Source organism: Thalassophryne amazonica, chromosome 20, assembly GCF_902500255.1.
Source record: "Thalassophryne amazonica chromosome 20, fThaAma1.1, whole genome shotgun sequence".
Taxonomy (NCBI): domain Eukaryota; kingdom Metazoa; phylum Chordata; class Actinopteri; order Batrachoidiformes; family Batrachoididae; genus Thalassophryne; species Thalassophryne amazonica.
The window spans coordinates 65,472,025-65,484,852 of NC_047122.1; the positions used below are offsets into that span (position 1 = coordinate 65,472,025).

Sequence of the window (12,828 nt, forward strand, 5' to 3'; positions counted from 1 at the left end):
ACAGCAAAGCTTTTGCTCATCCTCTTTGCAGAGGGAAAGTCATTTGGACCAAGCTGAGTGAGCCTGAAGCCAACCACATGAGAAGAGATTTTAATCTTTTTGCAAGATAGACACAGCCTGTTTATGACTCTTTACTTCAGGACTGTTGACCTATTTATTATTAAATCCCATTCAATGTAACAGAGATTTAAATGCTCCTGTGGCACATTTGTTTTTGTCCGTAAAGCGTGTGTGTATTAATGACAGGTGGGTCACACAGTGTCCTGGCATGCTTTCACGGAGGATTTCGGCTCATTGATTCATCAACTCTAATGAATTCCAGCTAAGATGAAAGCTGTTTTGCATTCTTCCTCATGGTGTGAGACGAATGCTGGGGACTGTTTTTGGTTTATACTATAATTTTTGTCTTGTAGAAGTCATGAAGATGCATCACTCTTATTGACTTTTACATCGAGTCCTCAGCATGAATCACATTTACATCAATACTCACCCATGTGCTTGTGCTGTTTCAAACTGACACCAGGACCAATTTAAAATCTATGATATCTCAAAATCTAAATTGATCATTAGGTTAGTTAGTGTATATTTAGTTTTTATGATCCACTAAGCAGCTGGAATAGATATGGATAGATGTTTATTTACAGTACCATTCAAAGGTTTGGACACACTTCCCTATTCAAAAAGAGAGACAGAGAGCTCATAAAATGTTTTCTGTTTTCCCCACATGGCGGCTATAATATGTTATTTTACAAATTAACACATTGTTGTGATGCATTTCGTATGATCATTATCAACATTTAATCATGATATTTCAAGGATATTCCTATGAATTTCCATAAGAATGCATAAAGCAAGTTTTCCATTTAATGTTCAGAAATGCATGTTTGTGTTTTGATTAGGGTTCGAATAACAAGTAAATAATTGACGACTGACCACATTTTATTTTCACACAGATGATTTGCCATGTGGTTGTCAGTGATGTCATCACTGCCTCCCAACAGTAAATATTTAATCATTCATTTTTTTATATCAGCTTACAGCAATTTGGGGTTACGGGGAAGCTGCAGTCTATCCGAGCAGTCAGAGGGCAAGAGGCGGGGTACACCCTGGACAGGACACCAGTCTATTGCAGCGCCACCTGTAGACTAACAAACTCACTCATAATTGCACTCACGCCTACGATCAATTTAAAGTTTCCAGTTCAAGTGACCTGTATGTCTTTGGAAGTGGGAGGAAGCAAAAGTGGAAGGAATCCACGCAAACAATGGGAAAACATGCAAACTCCACGCAGGACCAGTTGGGAAGTGAACCTGGGATCTTCTTGCTATGAGGCAACAGTGCTAACCACTAAACCACCATGCTGCCCCAACAGTAAATACACTCACTTTACTTTACTAGGTGCACCTCGCTAGTACCGGGTTGGATCCACTTTTGCCTTCAGAATGGCCTTAATTCTTTGTGGCACAGATTCAACAAGGTGTTGGAAACATTCCTCAGAGATGTTGGTCCATATTGACATGGTGACATCACACAGTCGCCCATTCAACCAGTCTGCCTGTTCTCCTCTGACATCAACAAGACATTTTCATCCAACTGCTCCTCACTGGATACCTTCTCTTTTTTTGGTCCCATTCTCTGTAAACCCTAGAGATGGTTGTGGGTGAAAATTCCAGTAGATCAGCAGTTTCTGAAACACTCAGACCAGCCCGTCTGGCACTTAAATCCTCTTTCTGATGCTTGATTTGAACTTCAGCAAGTCATCTTTATCACATGTAGATGCTTAAATGCATTGAGTTGCTGTTAAGCAATTGAACAGGTGTACCTAATAAAGTGGCCAGTGAGTGTACATCTGATATATTTTAATTCTGGCTCGATAATGCCTACAAATATGTTCAACATTTTGTGCATTCCTTCTTTGTATGTGTCAGTATGAATTGTGTGTGAGGATAGGCTGTACTCATACAGGTACCTGGTGATGATGTGCAGGCAAACCGCAGGTACTTGCATTGCAAACTCATTTATCTAAAAGATGCATCAGTGATTTGTGCATTTTACTAAAAGAACTATGACACCAAAGTATATTAACCTGTTGTTTTGAAGACATTACGCATCAGGACAGTATTATTTTTTTTCATACACATTTTTTAAAGCTAGTTATGGTAGCTGCCTCCATTTTCTAGGAGATGCTGGAGTCTAGCAGGCAGCAGGTGTGTTTTCACTGAGTGCTGAGTTGACAGCTGTGACACTAATGTAATTTCTGCAGATACAGTGAATTTTCTTACCCTCTTTGGAACAGATCCACATTGTGAAACTTGTGCAGCTCTACAGAAAACTCCAGTGTTCCCTGTACTTCAGACATGTTATAGTCCCACTCATCACCTGCCAAAAAGAAACAGCACTCGGTAAATATGACAGGGAAGATAGATTTCACATGAGAAAAATGACATTTTGTACATGTAGCTCATCTCTGGCTGGTGTGAGTGTGGACAGCAGACAGGCATCGTTATCACTCTTCAGCTGGATGCCACACTGAGTAAAGTTTGGAAGTATGCGGTGGTGTGGCGCTTCACCACATCCACACCACAGAACCGCCTTGAGTCCTGAATGCCAACCACCAGGGAGACATCCAATACATCCAAACCTCTAGAAGGTAACCTCTATCTGCAGCCGCAGCATTCATCTATGCTCTGGATCCTGCATGGAGAATGTGCCTCATGGACAAATGCTGAAGATGATGCTCCTTCACATGCAAGTATCATTTGCACGTGAAGTCAGGTCATAAATGATCCTGCTGATGTAACCCGCGACAACTGCCACATGGACGGTGCGGTCGGCTCTAATCCAATAATCCAGCTCCCCTAGTTGCATTCACACGGGTGAGACGGTGGCACGACCCCCAGCAAGATGGACAAACAACCTGTCAAAGGGCTGATGAACTCATACTGAGTCAACAGACAGACACTGAGGGTCTTGAAGTTTTTCTTCTGTTCCTTCATGTTTTCATGAGTACTTTCTCCATTTCATTTTTGTTTATTTATTTATTTTTTAAATGTTGCCATGTGATGCTGTATTTTATGTATTTTATGTGTGCGCTCGCTGTGCCTGGTCTCTGCATCCAGGAACAGTAGGTGGTCCTCCAGCCTGCAAGTAATCCTCTTTGGGGGTTGGCAGTAGGATAAACACTTTAACTGCCATAAAAAAAATTCCCTGTAAGCTAAAAAAAAAAAAAAAAAAGAAAAAAAAAAAGGGGGGGGGGGGGGTTCCACTCTCTATGGAAGTAATTCTGTGCCTGCCTTCCATGGGGGCACCTTGAGAATCTTGTCTTTGGAGGACGGCGGTTAGTGCAGTGCCCAGGTCCAGACCTGAGGCGACTCGTGTGGGCACCTGAACCATTCTCATAGTCCTATGATCTAATTATTGAATGGTCTGATGTGAGCGGCAGGAAGCCGCCACCTTTAGTGTGTCCTCTTCATGAAGGATGCTATGAGCTGAACAGCCTCAGCTTCTATTACAGTAACTGACAGTGTTCTTATTATTACATCTGATTAAACCTACAGTATGCATGGCTCACTTGACAATCAATCAAGTTTATGATATTTTATCTTGAAATAGTTTTGTGACTGTGTTTAGTTGGCTGATTCACCCCAGAGCTATACTTTTAATTTGAACATCAGCTCAGGTCAGCTCTGTAATGCACTGATTCCTTGCTTTGCTGCTTCCAGGTACCACACTATGGAACTATGTTGGGACTTGGATGGCAACCACTTAGGAAGACAACCAGCTCATCCCCATCTTTGAGTTGTTTGAACTTAAGTTTGTAAGTTGGAGTTCATCTAACTTGCTAACTCAAGTTCAAACAACTTAATTCAGTCCTGTTTACCACCGTAATGCTATTTAAAGTTGTTCTTCTTCTAGTGCAGCCGGTGAGATCGTCCAAACAGGTGGCCAGAATGTTTCTATCGAGGTCCCTCATAATAAAGTGATATTCTTCATCTGAGTCTCCCCAATTAACCCGTCGTTTGACAAAGTTATTCCAGTGGTACTCAAGTATCCTCTGAAGAGACCTAGTACGTAACACTGGGAACTATAAACGCAAGAGAAGATGGAGAATTCAACAAGAACTATCAACAAAGGAGAACTATACCCAACTAAACACTGGATAAAACAAACCACAAATATTTAATGCTGGAGAAAGAAAACCACAACTTAAACACTGGAGGAAAACAGGGGAACTAAACAAGAGAACTATCCACTCAAGAAACTAAATACAGGAATGACCAAACACAAAGGAATTAAACCAGAAAAGCAAACACTAACCACAGTTAAAAGAATTATTCAACCAAAAGCTGAAATGAAAATATAACCAAACCAAAATCCTGACACAAGAACTTATCTAACCAAAACCCCAGACCAAATAAATAACAGAACTCTAAACCAAACACTGAAAAATGATAGAATAAAGACACACAGAAGACCAGAATTATCAAACAAAACAAGCCACATGGAAAATTAACAGAGGTATTGTTAACACTATAAAAGCAACTATAATTATTAAACCAAGAAGCCATCATCACAGAGGAAACAATAGAAAAAACATTTAAATGATCATAGAAGTATTAAAATTGGCATAATTAGATCTTCACATTTAGGTACTCTTCAAATTGTTCTGAGGAGCCAAATGAAAATCCAAGGTGACCAGCTTTTCTTGTTTTGTTTTTGATGGCTACTAAATTTCTAGCTAATTTTTTTCTCCCTACCTCTGAATATAACTCATGGATTTCAGTGAATACTGGGTCTGATAATAAAATCTTAAACCAGATATTGTCAGTGTCTCTGTGTTACACTACAAAAAAGTGACCTCCAACTCATAATATACATTTTATTTCACGCCATTTGGACTGTTTTACTCTTCAATTACTGACCAGTTAAATCTAACTTTTTTTTTATTCATCATTTACTTTTTCATTTTAAAAAATAAATAACATGTTTCAGAATCCTAAAAAAAACCAAAACAAATAGAAACTGGAATTATTCAAACATGTTTCATTTATGTGATGTCCAATTTTGATATTTGCCATTGCTGTAGGCAGCCATCTTGAAAAAATGGCAGCCATGTTGGATTTTTGTTTGATTCAGCTAATTTTGATGTTTACCCCAACATTAATATTCCATCCGGGTTTCAAGGATGTGTCATCATTTGAACAATTCTCCTCAAAACCAGCAGTTAATTGTTCTACTATTTAAAGTCTTCTTATTCTTGATAAGACTGATGTTTTCAAGACATTTTGTCCAGGGCGTACCCGCAATTACAAAAAAGTTGCAGTTCCTTGACTTGCCACTTGATACTTGCACAAAAACCTTTGAGCCATGACTTTAGGCAAAATTCAGGGTGTGGGTGCTTTGAGTCACGTGAGTCATGTGATTTTATTTTGGATGCTAACAGCGTTGGCACTTTTAGCAGCTAGCAGTAGCTTCACCCCTTGAGCAGTTATTTCCCCATAGTTACTGGGGAAATAAGTAGGTCATAAACCAAAACAAACCGTGATGAAAACCCACGAAAAACACCTCCGTTGGAAAACCTTAACGGACAAGTTGGAACATGCCCAAGCTGTTAAACAGTTTCTCAGTTACTCACTTGTTGAAAGCCATCAAAAGCCGCCTGAATTTTACAAATGGTTTTCAACACGGAGGTGTTTTTCCTGTCGCGGCGCACACAGATTCGTCGAGTCGTCACGGAAACAACTCGGCGAATTTGCGCGCACGTCTTTTATTACAAAATGTCCTTAAAACAGTGGAATGTCCAAATAAAGTCCTCATGCCGGCCTCTTCTGAAACTTCTCTGTTCTCTCATGACGTCCTGGGTGAATTAAGCCTTAAATTAGAATGTTTTCAGGTCGAAACAGGCCGACGACGGCGCCTGGAAGCGCTGCGCGACGTCCCGCTCCGTGGGAAGTCCTTACAGCGACAGAAACACCCATAATCTCTCATCAGCCGTTAACTTTTCACCGAAAACCAGCTAAATTTCTCGAATAGTGTCCATTCGGATATGCCTCACAGGTCCAGAAAAAATTGTGATAAAGCAACTTGCGCCATCTGCAGCGGCTATTCAGACAAAGAGATTTCCGACGGGTGGGGTGGAGCACTCCTCACTCAAGGCCTGCCCACAGGCGAATGAACGTCACCAGGGACACGCGTGAAAAACTCAGGCATGCGCACGAGGGTTCAAGCTTGTCTGACGTAAAACATATGAATCAAATCCTTTATTTTTTTTGAAAAAATAAAAAGGACTGCTTTTTTCATCACAGACCTCGTAAAATACTGTAAAAGTAGTAATTGCTTCTATAAATCATCACTTTTACAGCAGATTCTTTTGACAATTAAAGGATGGATGCATGAACATTCCAACTCACTGAATGTGTCTTGGACTTCATTCACACCAATCAGTAAACAAAGTGTGGTACTGTGGTAAATCTGTGCGGAGTAGACAGTTCTCAAAAACAGAGTAACTGTGCAACAAGAAGACTAGTGAGTGAAGCCACCCAAGACACCCATGACCACTCTGATGGAGTTACAGGCTTCATGTTTGTACCACCAGTCATGGTTTCACGGCCAGTGGAGTAGAGAAAGACATTAAGCTTTTTTTTTTTTAAAGAAATTGTGCACCGTGCTACTCAACAAATGCTGCACTGTGCAACAATGTTCTTATTTGACAGCCGACAACATCCCGTTTACCCATTCTGCTAAATCTGCCACCCACACATTTTGGTTTGTGTTCACATATGTGTGGCTGTTAATTGTTACATCTGCTAAGGATGTAATAAAATCATCAGCGTCTGTCTGTCTGTCTGTTAGTAGGATTACATCAAAACTACTGCACAGATTTGACAAATGTTCAGCCACAAGGTAGATATTAGGGCATGGAAGACTCCATTAAAGTTTTGGAGGTGATCCAGATCCAGTTTGGCGGATGTCAGAAATATCCATTTGCTCTTGTTCTTAGTGATATTTCCTGAAATATTCACATTGTATGCAAAGTAAATGATATATGATGAAATGCATGCATTAACGACACACATGGTTATGGGTTCCATTGGTCAAAATCACTGTGGTGCCATTTGCAGTATTCTTGCAGTATTACACTGAGTGACACTTGTGGTTTTTCTTGGCAGGAAAAAGCGTCTCTGTGCTGCAGCTCCAATTATGAGATGCATTCTACAAATTGTACCAAATGTACTTTTAAGATGTAATGAGCGGATGTTTAATCAAATGTGACGGTGCACAAAAATCAATAATGAGAGGAGAGCAACCATGCAGCAGTGTAGACATGACACAAAAACAGTGGCACAGTCTGGAGACAGAACCTTCCCTCCACAGCGTATTCGCTGACCACTGACGCAAACGTGGAAGGACAAAGTCATGTTGCCGACTTTGCAAAACACCAACATTCAAACTCACGTGGCTGCCCCGATGACAGCTGAGCTGGATTTGTACTTGTGATATCTTTAGAAATGGTTAATTTTGCAAAAACTGGCCCATTGTTTCTCCAATTCACTTAAAGTGTAACCGGTATTTCCAGTATCGACTGTCATTATCGCCTCTTACATCGTTAACAGGTTACACCAACTGTTAGTATCTTTAACATCATATTTTAATGCGTTACATTGACTGGGATCCACCATAAAACTTGAGGCAAATCAACATGGAGACACACCTCGGATGTGTGTGCACGTGCACGTGCACGTGCACGTCCCTCCTCAATCAGCCACTGCTGTCAAGTCATCATTTAATTAAATCAGCAGAGCAAAAAAAAACGCAACACTGACATCTTTATAGGCACTATAAGTGAACTGCTTCCGCTGATGAAGATGAAGCCAAAGATGAAATAACAGCAATGAGTCAAAGTCACCTCATCATTGGACAATGTCTTCCTTCCTGTTCATTTATTCTTACAGTGCTTAATAACCTGACTATATAATTTGCTGGAAGCTTGTTTCTGAATGATAACTGATACGTGTTCTAATTTAAAGCCTTTAGCTGCCATTAAAAAGTGGAGATCAACCAGTAGTTTGGTGTGTGTGTGTGTTTTGATTTTGCAGTGAAGCTTTTTGGATTTATCCCAAAGGACTTCATGTTAACCATAATGCACCTTTGAGTGCACTTGCTTCCAGCAGCGTGACCTATACAGGCAGATGACCTGGAAAGGGAACCAAACATCAGGAGCTCAGTACTTGATGCAATAGAAGTCAAATCCGGGGCTGGATTTTTGTGGAGAAGGTGTGCGCCCGGAGTTCAGTTCAGCTTTCTTTATCCTCTTGACAGAAATAGATTTCATCACTATAATTGGCTGCCAATGTGCAAGAGCTAAATACGTAGGTTCAACACAGGGACGGCAGGTGAAGATCCTTGACAGACATCAGCCAAACAGACATGAGCATAGATGAAGAGGAATAAGATCGCCCTCCCACTGCCGAGTCTCCTCCCTGACTGATGTGCACATTACAGATCTGAAGTAATCAGACCCATAAAACGTTGGCAGCAAACCTGTGACATCCTGACCATCGCCATCATCACACATGTTGATGAACGATAAGAAGGCCACGCCAGGCTCTTTGCACATAATGTATAGAATTGTAAAGCTCCTCTTCTACTTACATATTTTAATTACTGTGCTGAGGGTTTGGGGCTATAATTACAAAACTGCTCTAAAACCACTAATCAGTTTGCAAAAAAGGGCAATAAGAATAATCAATGATGCTGGATACAGAAACAACACAAATCCATTATTCACTGAAACAAAATTTTAAGAATTCAGGATTTAATAGACTTTCGAACTCTTCAGATATTGTTTAAAGCTACAAAATAAACAATTACCTGTAAATCCATCCACATTTGGATGGATTAATCACATTTGACGGCTTGCCTCTACTGGTGGTTGGCTCTCACTGCAGTATTGTATCACTTCCTGTTCTGGAGCACAGCGGTGTTTTTCTGTATCTGTTAGCTGTTTAATCTGCACAGTTCGATTGATCTAGTTAACTAGATAACGATTTGTTTCACAGTGTAATCTTCACGTGCCTTAACTAAAGCACTCCCTCTGCTGAATCACCTCTAAATTATTTACACATTATTCACTTTGTGTGTTTGTAGGAATCGCTAGCTTAGCGCAGCTACTAGCTCTTAGCCGGTTTAGCATGGCGGCTTCTCTCCTGTCTCTCCCGCACTTTTCTGCTCTGGGTGTGAAATGTTTAGTTATTCCTCGGCCTCCTTTAGCAGTAATGGTACTTGTAATAAGTGTAGCTAATTCGTAGCTTTGGAGGCCAAGCTGGGCGAATTGTTGACTCGGCTCCGCACCATGGAAAATTCTACAGCTAGCCAGGCCCCTGTAGTCGGTGCGGACCAAGGTAGCTTAGCCGCCATTAGTTCCCTTCCAGCAGATCCCGAGCAGCCGGGAAAGCAGGCCGACTGGGTGACTGTGAGGAGGAAGCGTAGTTCTAAACAGAAGCCCCATGTAGACCGCCAACCCGTTCACATTTCTAACCGTTTTTCCCCACTCGGCGAAACACCCGCCGATGATCAAACTCTGGTTATTGGCGACTCTGTTTTGAGAAATGTGAAGTTAGCAACACCAGCAACCATAGTCAAATGTCTTCCGGGGGCCAGAGCAGGCGACATTGAAGGAAATTTGAAACTGCTGGCTAAGGCTAAGAGTAAATTTCACGTCACGTAATTCACGTCGGCAGTAATGAAACCCAGTTACGCCAATCAGAGGTCACTAAAATTAACATTGAATCGGTGTGTAACTTTGCAAAAACAATGTCGGACTCCGTAGTTTTCTCTGGGCCCCTCCCCAATCGGACTGGGAGTGACATGTTTAGCTGCATGTTCTCCTTGAATTGCTGGCTGTCTGAGTGGTGCCCAAAAAATGAGGTGGGCTTCATAGATAATTGGCAAAGCTTCTGGTTAAAACCTTGTCTTGTTAGGAGAGACGGCATCCATCCCACTTTGGATGGAGCAGCTCTCATTTCTAGAAATCTGGCCAATTTTCTTAATCCTCCAAACCGTGACTATCCAGGGTTGGGACCAGGAAGCAGAGTTGTAGTCTTACACACCTCTCTGCAGCTTCTCTCCCCCTGCCATCCCCTCATTACCCCATCCCCGTACAGACGGTGCCTGCTCCCAGACCACCAATAACCAGCAAAAATCTATTTAAGCATAAAAATTCAAAAAGAAAAAATAATATAGCACCTTCACCTGCACCACAGACTATCTAAGTCCCTGTTAGTAAATGATATAATAATTGATCAACATATTGATTTATTCTGCCTTACAGAAACCTGGTTACAGCAGGATGAATATGTTAGTTTAAATGAGTCAACACCCCCGAGTCACACTAACTGCCAGAACGCTCATAGCACAGGCCGAGGAGGAGGATTAGCAGCAATCTTCCACTCCAGCTTATTAAATAATTCAAAACCCAGACAGAGCTTTAATTCATTTGAAAGCTTGACTCTTAGTCTTGTCCATCCAAATTGGAAGTCCCAAAAACCAGTTTTATTTGTTATTATCTATCGTCCACCTGGTCGTTACTGTGAGTTTCTCTGTGAATTTTCAGACCTTTTGTCTGACTTAGTGCTTAGCTCAGATAAGATAATTATAGTGGGCGATTTTAACATCCACACAGATGCTGAGAATGACAGCCTCAACACTGCATTTAATCTATTATTAGACTCAATTGGCTTTGCTCAAAATGTAAATGAGTCCACCCACCACTTTAATCATATCTTAGATCTTGTTCTGAATTATGGTATGGAAATTGAAGACTTAACAGTATTCCCTGAAACTCCCTTCTGTCTGATCATTTCTTAATAACATTTACATTTACTCTGATGGACTACCCAGCAGTGGGGAATAAGTTTCATTACACTAGAAGTCTTTCAGAAAGTGCTGTAACTAGGTTTAAGGATATGATTCCTTCTTTATGTTCTCTAATGCCATATACCAACACAGTGCAGAGTAGCTACCTAAACTCTGTGAGTGAGATAGAGTCAATAGTTTTACATCCTCATTGAAGACAACTTTGGATGCTGTAGCTCCTCTGAAAAAGAGAGCCCTAAATCAGAAGTTCCTGATTCCGTGGTATAACTCACAAACTCGCAGCTTAAAGCAGATAACCTGTAAGTTGGAGAGGAAATGGCGTCTCACTAATCTTCACTTAGCCTGGAAAAAGAGTCTGTTGCTCTATAAAACAGCCCTCCGTAAAGCTAGGACATCTTACTACTCATCACTAATTGAAGAAAATAAGAACAACCCCAGGTTTCTTTTCAGCACTGTAGCCAGGCTGACAAAGAGTCAGAGTTCTATTGAGCCGGGTATTCCTTTAACTTTAACTAGTAATGACTTCATGACTTTCTTTGCTAATAAAATTTTAACTATTAGAGAAAAAATTACTCATAACCATCCCAAAGACATATTGTTATCTTTGGCTGCTTTCATTGATGCCGGTATTTGGTTAGACTCTTTCTCTCCAATTGTTCTGTCTGAGTTATTTTCATTAGTTACTTCCTCCAAACCATCAACATGTCTATTAGACCCCATTCCTAACAGGCTGCTCAAGGAAGCCCTACCATTATTTAATGCTTCAATCTTAAATATGATCAATCTATCTTTGTTAGTTGGCTATGTACCACAGGCTTTTAAGGTGGCAGTAATTAAACCATTACTTAAAAAGCCATCACTTGACCCAGCTATCTTAGCTAATTATAGGCCAATCTCCAACCTTCCTTTTCTCTCAAAAATTCTTGAAAGGGTAGTTGTAAAACAGCTAACTGATCGTCTGCAGAGGAATGGTCTATTTGAAGAGTTTCAGTCAGGTTTTAGAATCCATCATAGTACAGAAACAGCATTAGTGAAGGTTACAAATGATCTTCTTATGGCCTCAGACAGTGGACTCATCTCTGTGCTTGTTCTGTTAGACCTCAGTGCTGCTTTTGATACTGTTGACCATAAAATTTTATTACAGAGATTAGAGCATGCCATAGGTATTAAAGGCACTGCGCTGCGGTGGTTTGAATCATATTTATCTAATAGATTACAATTTGTTCATGTAAATGGGGAATCTTCTTCACAGACTAAGGTTAATTATGGAGTTCCACAAGGTTCTGTGCTAGGATCATTTATTCACTTTATACATCTTTCCCTTAGGCAGTATTATTAGACAGCATTGCTTAAATTTTCATTGTTACGCAGATGATACCCAGCTTTATCTATCCATGGAGCCAGAGGACACACACCAATTAGCTAAACTGCAGGATGTCTTACAGACATAAAGACATGGATGACCTCTAATTTCCTGCTTTAACTCAGATAAAACAGACGTTATTGTACTTGGCCCCACCAAATCTTAGAAACATGGTGTCTAACCAGATCCTTACTCTGGATGGCATTACCCTGACCTCTAGTAATACTGTGAGAAATCTTGGAGTCATTTTTGATCAGGATATGTCATTCAATGCGCATATTAACAATATGTAGGACAGCTTTTTTGCATTTGCGCATATCTCTAAATTAGAAAGGTCTTGTCTCAGAGTGATGGTGAAAAACTAATTCATGCATTTATTTCCTCTAGGCTGGACTATTGTAATTCATTATTATCAGGTTGCCCTAAAAGTTCCCTGAAAAGCCTTCAGTTAATTCAAAATGCTGCAGCTAGAGTACTGACAGGGACTAGAAGGAGAGAGCATATCTCACCCATATTGGCTTCTCTTCATTGGCTTCCTGTTAATTCTAGAATAGAATTTAATATTCTTCTTCTTACTTATAAGGTTTTGA

At 40.5% G+C, this 12,828-nt stretch overlaps 1 protein-coding gene across 1 annotated transcript in view; it reads right to left on the bottom strand.

Moving 5' to 3' along the window:
- The window catches only part of fam135b (family with sequence similarity 135 member B), a 113,628-nt gene that overhangs the window by 85,617 nt on the left and 15,183 nt on the right, over nucleotides 1-12,828 (bottom strand). The window contains 1 exon segment of the mRNA XM_034160784.1: nucleotides 2,283-2,379. Coding sequence (XP_034016675.1) covers nucleotides 2,283-2,379 — 97 coding nt within the window.